At 42.9% G+C, this 15,212-nt stretch overlaps 1 protein-coding gene across 7 annotated transcripts; it reads right to left on the bottom strand.

Annotated features, from left to right (window-relative positions):
- Window positions 1-6,720: 6,720 nt before the first annotated feature.
- LOC118394445 (sorting nexin-16-like) lies at window positions 6,721-14,867 on the bottom strand. 7 transcript variants are annotated; one of them, XM_035787644.2, is made up of 9 exons: window positions 14,620-14,867; window positions 13,656-13,762; window positions 13,224-13,563; window positions 11,925-12,011; window positions 8,721-8,869; window positions 8,448-8,517; window positions 7,917-8,053; window positions 7,487-7,669; window positions 6,721-7,217 (listed from the first exon to the last, which is right to left on the bottom strand). In XM_035787644.2, the coding sequence occupies exons 3-9, from the start codon at window positions 13,548-13,550 to the stop codon at window positions 7,118-7,120; spliced, it is 1,053 nt and encodes a 350-aa protein (XP_035643537.1). In that variant the 5' UTR covers window positions 13,551-13,563; window positions 13,656-13,762; window positions 14,620-14,867; the 3' UTR covers window positions 6,721-7,117. The 7 variants fall into 7 exon arrangements, with proteins under 7 accessions (XP_035643537.1, XP_035643531.1, XP_035643533.1 ...); XM_035787638.2 differs by having other exon boundaries at window positions 13,224-13,528; XM_035787640.2 differs by having other exon boundaries at window positions 13,224-13,566; window positions 14,620-14,865.
- Window positions 14,868-15,212: the final 345 nt, after the last annotated feature.

The following is a 15,212-nucleotide window of genomic DNA, read 5'->3' as shown; positions in this document are numbered from 1 at the left end:
GTAATTCTACTGATTAAAAATAGTGAAGCACCTCGACTGTAACAGCCGCCCAATCAGTTTGCTGCCTTTTCTTATTAAACTGACAGAGAGAATTGTGTTCGACCAAATACAATGCTATTTCTCAGAGAGCAAGTTTACTACTGTCTTTCAGCATGCATGTAGAGAAGGGCACTCACACTTGGACTGCACTGACTCAGATGACAGATGATTGGTTAAAATAAATGGATAATAAGATCATAGTCGGAGTTGTATTGTTAGATTTCCATGCAGCCTTTAATGTTATGTTATGTCACATTCCATGACATGGTTGGAGAGTTATTTATCCAATAGAACCCAGAGAGTGTTCTTCAATGTACATTAGATATGTACAGTGTGGTGTACCTAAGGCCAGTTGCCTTGGGCTGTTGTTACTCTTCTCTACAAATGATTCGCCACTGGTCTTACACAAAGCTAGAATGACAATGCCGATGATTCCACACTCTACATGTCAACACCCAAAGCCAGAGAGCTCACTGAAATTATAAATAAGGAGTTACAGTCAGTATCAGAATGGGTGATTAATAATAAACTGGTCTTAAATACAACTAAAACTAAAAACCATTGTCTTTTGTTCAAAACATTCTATAAGATCTAAACCTCAACTGGAGATAAAGGGTGTGATCATTTAGCAAGTTGAGGAAGCCGAACAATGACATTAGATGGTCAATTAGGGCGGCCCACAATTGACCCAGTGTCGTCAGGGTTTTACTGGTGTCGGCCGTCATCGTAAATAAGAATTTGTTCTTAACTGACTTGCCTAGTTAAATAAAGGTTCAATTAAAAAAAAAATGTAATCATGGTTAAGTCATATTGACAAAGTTGTTGTAAAGATGGGGAGGGGTGACACAAAAATCAACTGTGCTAGTTCTTCAGGCTCTGGTCTTGTCCCGTCTTGATTACTGTCCAGTAATATGGTCAAGTGCAGTAAAGAAAGACCTAGCAAAGCTGCAGCTGGTTCAAAACAGAGCAGCACACCTTGCCCTTAACTGCACGTACAGCACTAACATCAACAACATGCATGCCAGTCTTTCCTGGCTGAAGGTTGACGAGAGATGAATTTAAGATGATCTGCATAAACAAATAACATTAAGCTCAGACATCCATACATACCTCACAAGACATGCCACCAGGGGTCTCTTCGCAGTCCTCAAGTCAAAAAACGAATTCACAGCAATGCACAGTATTATACAGAGCCATGATCACATGGAACTCCCATCTCCAATTACTCAAGCAAACAGCAAAATGACCTTTAAATACATCTCATGAAAAAGCGGGGACAGTGAGGGGACACATACCCAAACACACACAGACACACTTTAACACACACACACACACATACCCAAACACACACAGACACACTTTAACACACACACACACACACACACACACACACACACACACACACACACACACACACACACACACACACACACACACACACACACACACACACACACATACCCAAACACACACAGACACACTTTAACACACACACACACACATACCCAAACACACACAGACACACTTTAACACACACACACATACATACCCAAACACACACAGACACACTTTAACACACACACACACATACCCAAACACACACAGACACACTTTAACACACACACACACACACACATACCCAAACACACACAGACACACTTTAACACACACACACACATACCCAAACACACACAGACACACTTTAACACACACACACACACACACACACACACACACACACACACACACACACACACACACACACACACACACACACACACAACACACAACACACACACACACACATACCCAAACACACACAGATACACTTTAACACACACATTTTTGTTGTTGTTGTTGTATTGTTAGTATTCATTTTTGGTTGTATTGTTTGTATATTGTTGCATTTTAAAGGTGTGTGACTGTCCTTGCCTATCAGTGTATCAGTGTTTTGTTACTTGTCATGTTTTGTTGTTTTTGTGGACCCCAGGAAGAATAGCTGCTACCTCTGCAAAAGCTAACGGGGATCCAAATAAACAAATAAATAAATGACCATTCAGAAGATCGATAGGAGCAGAGCTTTTTATCATGACCTAAATCTGAAGAGGCTGTGGACCCGATCAGCATGTTACTCTGTCAAGCCCAAAAAAAACGATCATAGGCCTTACCTGTACATCAATCATTGTGGATATACGTTATGTGAACTGTTATGTATTGAGTTACATGCCCAGCTACAAGGAGTTCATGGGGGTGTGGTTTCAGGATCACAGTTGACACTGTTGTGAAGTGATCTTACCTGACATGTGAATGTTATATTGATCCAAATTTCTTAGGAAAAACCATTAAAAGTTTGTCTTCAGCTGTCCTTTCTACTACTTGAGAGATGTTACTGCTCCAGCAGTTGGTGAGTCTGGTGGGGCAGAAGCAGGAGTCATTTCAGTTGAGCTTCCGAGGGGAAGCTGTGAGTCAGCTGGGATGGCTTTATCTGGTTATAACAGAGAGCAGCTGGTTGTAATCAGGTTACATGACGTCTTCGCAGCCAGAAAACCAGTTTACAACCAGAAAATGACATCAATAAGACATCATGTGCAATATTTTGCTTGCTGGGTTACTTGTGCAGGTTATAAAAGACCCACATCTTAGTTCATAGTCCAAGAATCAGACTGTAATTCAATCGTTGCACATAACTGTATTTCTGCACTGGGCTTTCAGAAGTGAGTTTTTCAAAGGCTTTAACAATAAGGTTCAAAAGCTCCGCAAAAGGACTCATGAGACCAATGTATATAAAAAAACTAACTGAAAACTGCAGGAATTACATTTTTATCTGAATTTCTCCCTCAGTCCAGATGTTCTTGAGCATCTGGACCATAACTGCCCTGCCCTGCAGGGCCGGCGCCAAAACAAATCAGTTGGACAGGAATTTGATTTCTATAGGTCGGGCCCATGTTTTTCACGGGACCTCCTGTTGTTAATGGGTGTTGGAATAAAAACCATAGACCAGGGTACCCCAACTGGCGGCCCACGCGGGATGAATTTGGCCCGCGGGTGGTTTTATTTGTTTGTTTGTTTTTTCGTGGTTGGACAAATAATACACATATGATCTTATACAAATGGAAGCAATGTTTCAAATGATTATATTTTAGTCAAACATGTCTGTTTGGGCTTCTTACGGTCAATTTTCAGTCTACAAATGATTTGTAATTATGTTCCTGCCCCCCGACCATCCGCTCAAGAAAAAATTTCCGTGGCTGAATCTAGTTGATGATCCCTGCTATAGAAGTTTGGAGAATCTTACAATTTAACCTACCATGCCAGTTGTGATTAAACTGCATGAACAAAAGTATGTGAACACCTGCTCGTCGAACATCTCATTCCAAAATCATGGGCATTAATATGGAGTTGATCCCCCTTTGCTGCTGTAACAGCCTCCACTCTTCTGGGAAGGCTTTCTACTAGATGTTGGAACATTGCTGCTGGGTCTTGCTTCCATTCAGCCACAAGAGCATTAGCGAGGTCGGGCACTGATGTTGGGTGATTAGGCCTGGTTCATAGTTTGCATTCCAATTCATCCCAGGTGTTCGATGGGGTTGAGGTCAGGGCTCTGTGCAGACCAGTCAAGTTTTTCCACACCGATCTCGACAAACCATTTCTGTATGGACCTCGCTTTGTGCACGGGGCCATTGTCATGCTGAAACAGGAAAGGGCCTTCGCCAAACTGTTTCCACAGTTGGAAGCACAGAATCGTCTAGAATGTCATTGTATGCTGTTGCATGAAGATTTTCCTTCACTGGAAATAAGGGGCCCGAACCATGAAAAACATCCTCAGATCATTATTCCTCCTCCACCAAACTATCCAGTTGGCACTATGCATTGGGGCAGATAGTGTTTTCCTGGCATCTGCCAAACCCAGATTCATCCATCGGACTGCCAGATGGGGAAGCATGATTCATCACTCCGGAGAACGCGTTTCCACTGCTCCAATGGAGTCCAATGGAGGCGAGCTTTACACCACTCCAGCCGACGCTTCTGTGGTGCTGTTTGCCATCGGCCATGGAAACCCATTTCAAACCGTTCTTGTGCTGACGTTGCTTCCAGAGATTATTTTTATAAGCTACTCACTTCAGCACTCGGCTATCCCGTTCTATGAGCTTGTGTGGCCTACCACTTCGCGGTTGAGCCGTTGTTGCTCCTAGACGTTTCCACTTCACAATAACATAGCTTACAGTTGACCAGGGCAGCTTTAGCTTGGCAGAAATGTCACAATCTGACTTGTTGGAAAGGCGGCATCCTATGATGGTGCCACGTTGAAAGTCACTGAGCTCGTTAGTAAGTCCATTCTACTGCCAATGTTTGTGCATGGAGATTGCATGGCTATGTGCTCAGTTTTATAAATCTGTCAGAAACGGGTGTGGTCGGAAATAGCCAAATCCACTAAAGGAGTGTCCGTATACTTTTGTATATACAGTGCATTCGGAAAGTATTCAGACCCCTTGACTTTTTCCACATTTTGTTACATTACAACCTTTTCTAAAAATTGATTAAATTGTTGTTTTTTCCTGATCCATTTACACATAATGACAAAGCAGAAACAACCTTTATTAGACTAGGCAAGTCAGTTCAGAAAAAAATCTTAAATGGAAGAACTAGAGCTGGCCGCCTGGCCAAACTGGAAGGTCTTACCAAAGACTGAATGTTCCTGAGTGGCCGAGTTACAGTTTTTACTTACATTTTTTTGAAAATCAATGGCAAGAGTGGAAAATGGTTGTTTAGCAATGATCAACAACCAATTTAACGGAGCTTGAAGAATTTTGACAAGAATAATGGGCCAATGTTGCACAATCCAGGTGTGAAAAGCTCTTAAGAGACTTACCCAGAAAGACTAACAGCTGTAATCACTGCCAAAGGTGCTTCTACAAAGTATTGACTCAGGGGTGTGAATACTTATGGAAATGAGATATTTCTGTATTTAATTTTCAACAAATGTGCAAACATTTCTAAAAACATGTTTTCACTTGGTCATGATGGATGGAGTATGTGTAGCTGGGTGAGAGAAAAACATTTATTTAATCCGTTTTAAATTCAGGCTGTAACACAACAAAATGTGGAATAAGTCTAAGAGTATGAATGCTTTCTGAGGGCACGGTAGCTATTGCCCAACATCTATCCTCCATGGCCTCCTCTCAGTCATCACATACAAAACCAAACACAAATCTGACAATCAGGAATCTGATCTCCAGCAATGTGTAGTGTAAAATATAGGGCCGGAAAGCATGGGGAAGGGGAAGAACATAATTTACAGGTGTAGGATCTTAATTTAATAACCCTGTTGTTGGGTAAAACATGAAAAACATGTAATGTATTTGAGGTTTAAAAAAGCTGATTTCCACTTTAACATTTCAGATTTGCCCTAATGAAAAATGTATCAACCAATAGAAGTCCACATAACCAATTACAATCCACATAATAATTCACACTTCCTGTTGCTGCAGGATTATTTTCCTGCTGTGGCGAACTGGCTCAAATTAAGATCCTACATCTGTATATCCAGGACATTGTGTATCTTTTTTAGTTGAAACAGCAGGAAAGGAGTTCAACTGCATTCTGCTTAAAAATGTCTAACCGTGTCAAATCTTTGCACTTTTTATCACAAGTGCACATCTTGGGAGTGATTCCTCTTGGCACCCGGTGGTGAAATATATATATATCCCCATTGCATTTGTACTCTCACAGTAGTGTTTCCTGTTCTTAAGCCCATGCTGTGACTGCATGGGAAGCACATGGAGCTGGAAGCTTTAGGTATCTGTAAGATGGAACGATATTTGGAAAATAATATGAAAATGGAAATACTAACAGGCGGTTTGTCCATTATAATGTACTTCACCTCATTTAAGTGAGTGATTTAAATTGACCCTTTTTATTACCTAAAATAAGCCCTGTGGATTTGGCCGTGAATATGTTCTTCATACTGTTTGTGGCGTATTCGGCATACAAGTGTGTGTGTGTGGGGGGGGGGTATCCGCTATTAGGTATCCGCTATTAGGCCAAGGGTAACATGTACCCTAACGGTTAGCCCAGTAACCTGGTTCGCTGGTTTGAATACCTGGGCTGACAAGGTGAACAATCTGTCTATGTGCCCTTGAGCAAGGCACTTAATCTAAATTTGCTCCAGGGGTGCTGTAAAACAACACATTTCACTGCACCTATCTGTATGTGACAATAAAACATCCATTAGCGTTTGTGACAGAGCGGTTTCTGTTTTCTTCCCTCAAAATGTCCTACATCTAAGGCCCAGTGCTCTCAAAGTTTTTCCTGTGTTAGATATTTCTGTGTCAAATTGTTCCTGTACTCTTCCAAGAGTTTTACTCAGAGCTCAAATGATTCCACTTATGGGTGGTGGGAAGTGAATGTTAAGTTCCCGACACTTCAGCCTAGGGTTGACTGGACGTGTTAACAGCACCACCTTGTGGTGAAACAGGGGTCTTTATATTATTTCTACTTGCCTACCAGCACCTTCTCAAAATCAAATCTAAATCTTAGGTAGAAGAGGATGGATGATCCATTGGCTGGTGAAGTCAGGAGAAAAAAAACTGTGGAACTATATTTGTTCCTTGATTTTTGGGTTAATGTCTCTTGAAGTAAAGGGTTTGTGTTGTGTGTGACTCAATGACAGAACATAAAGCGTTTTAAGATCAATCAAGTTTATAAGTATTGCTTTTCGCAGGGAGGAGAACCTGAGTACAGTACTACAGCTTTGTAGAAAAGAGGATTGATGTAAGGCAGTTAGACACATATTGCAGTATATCTTCACTTGATTATTATACAACCAAGGCATTAGATGAGAGCAGAACAAGTGTTGGAAACACTCATATACAGTATATTACTAGAATCCTTAGACACACAGAACCCCCCACACACACACACACCTTATATGAAAACGTCAATCACCCATTAACGCAGTCACTACAAGCAAGAATCTGTACATGAAGTCTATACACTCGTAGCTCATCATCAGTCCATCTCGGAATCATATACTTTTCCAGGTCCCAGGTCAGAATCAAATGCAGAATTCCACGGCATTCTATGGAGTTGTTGAATTTATAAAAGCGTCTGGTGAACAATCAATGGCCGCAGATGACCAGTACGCCCCATGACCCTTGAGTGGCCCTTGGATTTCTGAGCTGGATTGACAGAGAGTAGGTAAAAGGTCAGAGGTCAAATTAAACATCTGTTACATCACGAAGCACAGAGACATAGATGAAATATCCTATTATGTCTCCATGAGAGGAGGTAAACAGTGATCTGTACATCATATGGGTCTGTTAATTGGAGTTTAAGATTATTTACAGGTCAGATAACCTGTATAACATCTAGCTCAGGTCGGCACAAGTAGCTCTGTGGACAGGAGAGATGGTTGTGTGTCTAAAGACATGAGATGTCAACGAGGTACCTTCTTCTTTCAGGACATGTCTCCTGGTCAGCCTCCAATGCAGTGGATGATCCCCTGTCTGTGTCTATGTCCGCCTCTCCGTGTCGGTCTGCGGCAGTGTCTGTGTCAGAGCTGTTCTCACTGCCTAGGGCTGATAGTCTGCTGCTCTCCGGAGTAAGGCCCTCTGGGCTGGGGGACTTACCACTGAGACAGAGGGACACCATGTTAACACACATACTGTACAAACACATACACAATACATACATCTAAAAGCCCACAGACAGGTCACACACACACACACACACACAAATGGATCGTGTGGTCAGATCATGTGGGAGATGGGGAGTACATCTTGCAATTTCCACAAGAACTCGGGACCCTTTTCAGACACACAAACACACAATCACCTGATTTCTAGGTCTTCAGACACTGAGAAAGAACAAATCCTCACTTCACTCTCTTCTCCAGGAGCCCAATGTGGGTCTGTCTCTCATCCAGGGCTGTTTTCAAAGAGTCAATCTCTCGCTGTTTCTCCGACAGGTCCCTCTGTAGACGGTGGTTTGTCTCCTCCAGCGTCTCACAGAAAGCCTGTCAGCAAGATTGCCACAATAAACCGAACCTGGATTATGTTCATGAGGCACCAAATGGAAGAAAACTGAATAAAACAGAAAGGAACTACCTAGACTTGTCCAATAAGAAAAGCTCATTTTTGTTTAATGTTAATAACATTTCCTGTCATATGCCTTACTGAACACAACCCTAGTTCTATTTGGCTCAGTTGGTTGAAGTATGCTGCTTGCCACACAATTGTTAAATTATTCACAATTGACATTCCGAGGCCATAGCATGGAGCCAGCTAAGTATTTGGTAGGTCTACTATCTTGATAAGATCTCTCTAGCAAAATACATGTGTTCTCAATGAGACTAACCTGGATTATTAAAAGGTTAATGATAATAAAAAAGTACTGTAGAGATAGCTCACCCTGCTCTCCTCCAGGCTGTCAAAGGGGCCTGGCGGGTCATCCAGACAAAGGAACTGTCTGACCGCTTCACTGTGGGGGAAAGGTCAAAGGTCAGAAAGACGACATGGACATCCTCCAATATAATTACGATATGTGCACTCACTGCAGATACACTCAAGAGTAGTATCAAACACAAACGCACACACAAAAGACACACTCTTGATTTATCTTAAAAACGACATGTGAGACAACCCTAGATAAAATAAAGGTGAAGGAGAAATGCTGAAGTCCACCTGTTGGTGAGATCTCTGTGTGCTATGAGGTTCTGTAGGAAGGCTTGTAGGCCTAACTGTCTCTCCTCCAGAAACTCCATGTCGTAGTTATCCTTGAACCAGCGCTTGGGTGGAAGGGCTAGTCTGAACCTGGGAAATAACTCCTTTAGCTGAGAGAAAAACACAGAGAGAGCAGTTCAATATTTTATTCACATAAATTGCTCCCTCAAGTTGGAGGGTGTCAAGTTGATTTTATTGATCTCACCAATTTGGCCCTTGATTTGGCACAATTAAATGAGTCACAGGGAGCCACACACAGAGACAAATACAAAGCACGCTATCTCCATCCATTTGGCAAATTTGACCATAATTCTATCCTCCTGATTCCTGCTTACAAGCATTAAATCAGGAAGCAGCAGTGACTCGGTCTAAAAAAAAGTGGTCAGATGAAGCAGATGCTAAACTACTGGACTGTTTTCCGAGCACAGACTGGAATATGCTCCGGGATTCTTCTGATGGCATTGAGGAGGACACCACATCAGTCATTGGCTTCATCAATAAGTGCATCGACGAAGTCGTCCCCACAGTGACCGTACATACATACCCCAACCAGAAGACATGGATTACAGGCAACATTTGCACTGAGCTAAAAGGTAGAGCTGCCACTTTCAAGGAGCAGGACTCTAACCCGGAAGCTTATAAGAAATCCCGCTATGCCCTGAGACGAACCATCAAACAGGAAAAGCATCAATACAGGACTAAGATCGGATGTGGCAGGGCTTGCAAACTATTACAGACTACAAAGGGAAGCACAGCCGAGAATGGGCCAGTGACACAAGCCTACCAGACAAGCTAAAATACTTCCATGCTTGCTTCAAGGCAAGTAACACTGAAATATGCATGAGAGCACCACCTGTTCCCGGACAACTGTATGTTTACGCTCTCCGCTGCCGATGTGAGTAAGACCTTTAAACAGGTCAACATTCACAAGGCCGCAGGGTCAGACGGATTACCAGGACGGGTACTCCATGTATGAGCTGACCAACTGGCAAGTGTCTTCACTGACATTTTCAACCTCTTCCTGTCCGAGTCTGTAATACCAACATGTTTCAAGCAGACCACCATAGTCCCTGTGCCAAAGAACACTAAGTTAACCTGCCTAAATGACTACCGGCCAGTAGCACTCACATCTGTAGCCATAAAATGCTTTGAAAGGCTGGTCATGGCTCACATCAACACCATTATCCCAGAAACCACTACAATTTGCATACAGCCCCAACAGATCACAGATGATGACATCTTCCATTGAAAAAAAATCAGCCGTTTCCAGCTGCAATAGTAATTTACCAGAATTCTGGTCACATTAGATGTCGAGAGTCTATACCAGCATTCCCCATGTGGGGGGGCTGTCAGCACTAGCACACTATTTGGGAGACAGAGATACTAGTGAATATCCAACAAACTTCATTCTAGAGCTGGCAGAATATGTTTTGAAGTAGAACTATTTTAGGTTTAATGATGAATACTACCTCCAAACGAATGGAACATCGATGGGCTCCACATTCGCTCCGAGTTATGCAAAACTTTATGTGGGTCTTTTTGAAGAACGTTTTGTTAATAATGAAAATGAAAATCCATTTTTGAATAAATTCCTGAAATGGTATCGATATATTGACTACATTTTTTGCATATGGGAAGGAACTGAACTGAGCTGTCAGATTTTATGGCACTACTCAATGACATTGACCCCAATCTCAAATTCACGATTGAATCCTGGACTTCCTGACAGGCCGTCCCTAGATGGTAGGTAACAACACAACACATCCGCCATGCTGATCCCATTACAGGGTCCCCTCACCCATACCCGGGCGCGAACCAGGGACCTTCTGCACACATCAACAACAGTCACCCTCGAAGCATCGTTACCCATCGCTCCACAAAAGCCGCGGCCCTTGCAGAGCAAGGGGAAATACTACTTCAAGGTCTCAGAGCAAGTGACGTAACCGATTGAAACGCTATTTAGCGCACACCGCTAACTAAGCTAGCCGTTTCACATCCGTTACACGTGCTCAGTCCCCTCCTGTACTCCCTGTTCACGCATGACTGCACGGCCAGGCACGACTCCAACACCATCATTAAGTTTGCCGGTGACACAACAGTGGTAGGCCTGATCACCGACAACGATGAAACAGCCGGAGGTCAGTGACCAGACCGTGTGGTGCCAGTACAACAACCTCTCCCTCATCGTGATCAAGAAAAAGGAGATGATTGTGGACAACAGGAAAAGGAGAACCGAGCACGCACCCATTCTCATCAACAAGGCTGCAGTGGAGCAGGTTGAGAGCTTCAAGTTCCTTGGCGCCACATCACCAACAAACTGTCATGGTCCAAGCACATCAAGACAGTCGTGAAGAGGGCTCGACAAAACCTATTCCCCCTTAGGAGACTAAAAATATTTGGCATGGGTCCTCAGATCCTCAAAAGGTTTTACAGCTGCACCATCGAGAGCATCCTGACGGTTTGCATCACTGCCTGGTATGGCAACTGCTTGGCCTCTGACCGGAAGGCACTATAGGGAGTAGTGCGTACAGCCCAGTGCATCACCGGGGCTAAGCTTCCTGCCATCTAGGAACTCTATCCCAGGTGGTGTCAGAGGAAGGCCCTAAAAAAATAGTCAAAGACTCCAGTCACCCTAGTCATAGACTGTTCTCTTTGCTACCACACGGAAAGCGGTACCGGAGCACCAAGTCTAGGTCCAAAAGACTTCTTAACAGCTTCTAGCCCCAAGTCATAAGAATCCTGAACAGCTAATCAAATGGCTACCCAGACGATTTGCATTGCCCCCCCCTCTATGCTGCTGCTACTCTATGTTATTATCTTATCAATGCATAGTCACTTTAATAACTCTACCTACATGTACATATTACCTCAAATACCTCGACACTGATGTCCCCGCAGATTGACTCTGTACCGGTACCCCTGTATATAGCCCCTCTATTGTTATTTACTGTTGCTCTTTAATTATTTCTTATCTCTTACTTGTTTTCCCTTAAAACTGCATTGTTGGTTAAGGGTTGTAAGTAAGCATTTCACTGTAAGGGCTACAACGGTTGTATTTGGCGCATGTGACAAATACAATTTGACTTGATAGAAATAGAATGGCCAGTTCATCCAGTGGAAGGGACTATTCAGAATTGAGCCCTGGTGTCTGCTGCAGAAGCTCACCTTATCGTTGAGTCTGGCGAAGTCTGTGTACCTTCTGAAGATCACCCAGTTCTCTTCCTCATTCCTTCTCACCAAGATTTTATACACCTGCAGTGAAAGATTAGACCATGTTATTTTTGTATCATATACTTTATGCCAGGGATCATCAATAGCGACGGAACTATTTTTTCTTGAGCGGATGGCCAGGGGGCCGGAACATATTTACAAATCATTTGGAGACTGAAAACTGAGCGCAAGAAGCCCAAACAGATGTAATGTTTGACTAAAACATCATCATTTGAAACCTTGCTTACATTTGTATATGATGGCGTGTCTCCCTATTATGTGTGGGAATACTTGGGAACAGATATCTGAAATTACTTAGAGATGATTTCCTGGTGTTTTTACAGTCTTTTATGTCCAACAATAAAAAATGTACAGAAGGACAAACAAAAAACATTGAATAGAAAACGTGGAAAACCACTTTGGCCCGTGGTCTGCCAGTTGGGCAACTCTGCTGTATACACACAAAGACATGGATGTAAGTAACCGCAGCCATAACACAATGTTTGTTTAGTTATGTTAAAGGTATACTCTTATCAGACACTTATTGTATCTCTCAGCACCACTAATCTTTAGATACTACTTTAGTGAGTGTGTTATAAAACCAAGCCAACTACACACAAAAACACAGTATCTGATGCCATTTCAAATATATATATATCTGAAAAGGAAGATAGAAATTACAAAGCAGCATCAATCTTTCTAAAATGAGATTGTAAGAATAACATACAGCTACCCTACCTAACTGAATCACACTCCACAGAGTCACTTCCTTGTGACTGGTTGTCTATCTCTGGTCATTTAACAACACACACACACACACACACACACACACACACACACACACACACACACACACACACACACACACACACACACACACACACACACACACACACACACACACACACACACACACACACACACACACACTATTAGTTCAGCCTTTTCCATGAATGAGAGCACACATGATAGAGGCAGTCACACAATCGTATGGAATTCAACCAGATGGGATGTTGATTATTAAATGTGCCTCCTATAACTCTTTAAAACAAAATGCTGCATACGACAGTAACTACAATTTAATAACTGATGGAAACTTGAAACATGGATGGAACTTTTAAACCAAGTTCCCTGACATCATGTGTGCAGGATTTTTTGTCCCAGCTAAGTACCACCTGCTTCAACTCATTTGTTTAATCAAATAAGGTGTGATCATAGAATTACAATCAATTAATCATATGGGTGACTCCTTACCGTGAACTTTGCCCTCTCCTCCATGACCTCATAGCCCAGCAGGGTAGGGGTGAGGGGCCTCTCCCAACTGTCCCCTGGAGTACCATCCTCCTGGACCGACCCCTGCTCCCCTCTTCTGGATGTCCTGTACCCCTCGGGGCTGGAACACGCCTGGGGGAGGCTCGGACAGGCTACCGTGGCCCCCCAGGACCCAGTGGCCTTCACCCAGGGGGACTTTCCAGGAGGTGAACAGCCAGAGCTAGAGATAATTCCCAGGGGGGGGGTCCTCTTGGGCCAGGTCGGGGTCCGTTCCATGGGGACAGGCACTGGGACAAAGGGGGTGGCCATCTTACCTTTTTACCTTCTTGAATAATGAAGCAGAGAAACATGAGCTTGAGTTGTTACATTGTGATCCATTATCTGTTCGAGAGAGAGAGATATTTGGATACTCACATACTGAATGAAGCCTATTCCTGGCTTTAAGAAACGAATTGCTCTGATTTGGAGAAGGATATGTGGATACTGGACAGACCGGAGAAGATAGTCCGCATGCCTGACAGCTGTAGATGATAAAGAAACTAAGACATTCCAGTCAGATTCTCTGGAATCACCGACGTATGCATACCAGATGAAGTTCATGGACAGAACATCTGCATTGTCAATCACTCACTTCCCGCATTATCCTAGCGAAACAAGACGGAAAAATGACCCCTTCCGGGCATGGGCAGACTGATACGCTAACGTAAACATGATCATTCCTGCCGAGCATATTAGAAAGTTCAAAGTGTGAATATCCGACTCAAATAGGTTTATTTATCACTCGATGCTTTTATTGTAGCCTACTTTGAGTGGTCACAAAATAATTATTAGATCAAAATCATTACACTTTGGCTAACTTTTATTTTTTTCTCTCCATTTAGCTAGTTTATGCAAAGACCCACCCCACTGGGCATACGGTTTGAATTGACGTTGTTTCCACAACAACCAACGTGGAATAGACGTTGAATTACATTCTGTATCCAGTGGGACAGCTCTGACAATTCACGCCTCTACAGTATGATGCCGCGTTCATATAAAACTAGGAAACTCGCACATTTCCGACATGCCAACTGTTTGTAGCTATACACGTGCCGCGTTCAACGAAACAGCAAGTGTGACAATTCCGAGTTTCCTAGTTCCGACTAAGCACAAGAACGCGGCATTAGTTTGGAAACTGTGGATGTGTACCAATTTTATTTTGTTCCCTCTCACGTCAGCTAGACATAAACGCGCACTTCTCTTTCACAATCGGTCACAAACAACATTGGAGCAAAATTCCCTTGTAGAGTCCCATGTCCTTCAAAGTTATTTGAAAACAATCACGTCATGATACACAAATATCTGGGAAATTCCCTAATAGATTGGAAAATCTACAAACCGCTTGCTTGAGTTTTCTATCTTTCTCCAGTGTCCTCTTTCAAAAAGCGACAACATCAACTCTTACAAATGCATCACCAAAATGTATTTGTATACTAGTTGTTTGGGGGGATAAACTATCAATGACAAACCAGACATGGATGTGTTTGGGTTAAATGCGGAAGACGCATTTCAGTTGCAGAACTGACCCTTCCCTTTTCTTTACTGTCCAGTAGACAAGACAATGGACCTGATCCGACAGCTCAGAGCTTCTGCTCTTTTCTGTCCATAAGAAACAATTGGATTGGTGGAGGCAGGGCAGGCCAGGAGGCAGGGCAGGCCAGGAGCAAGGAAGAGGGTGTGGTCAAGCAAGGCATCCCCCGAGGCTTGATGCCCTAAGGTTTTTATCAGAACGGGCGTAGATTAGTTTCGCCCTTTTCTTTTCCCGACATGAGTTTGTGGTGTTTACTTTAAAAAATAAAAGATAAATAAAAAATAAAAGATAAAAAACTTCATTAAAATTATAGCTCACAACTGTGCAGGGGGAGAGGGGTGGGGGCGCTAAAGGAGTGCATTCGCATATATCTACACACTTTCATACACACACAATTGATT

Source organism: Oncorhynchus keta, chromosome 15 (genome assembly GCF_023373465.1).
Source record: "Oncorhynchus keta strain PuntledgeMale-10-30-2019 chromosome 15, Oket_V2, whole genome shotgun sequence".
NCBI lineage: Eukaryota > Metazoa > Chordata > Actinopteri > Salmoniformes > Salmonidae > Oncorhynchus > Oncorhynchus keta.
This window is presented reverse-complemented; position numbering and strand designations above follow the sequence as displayed.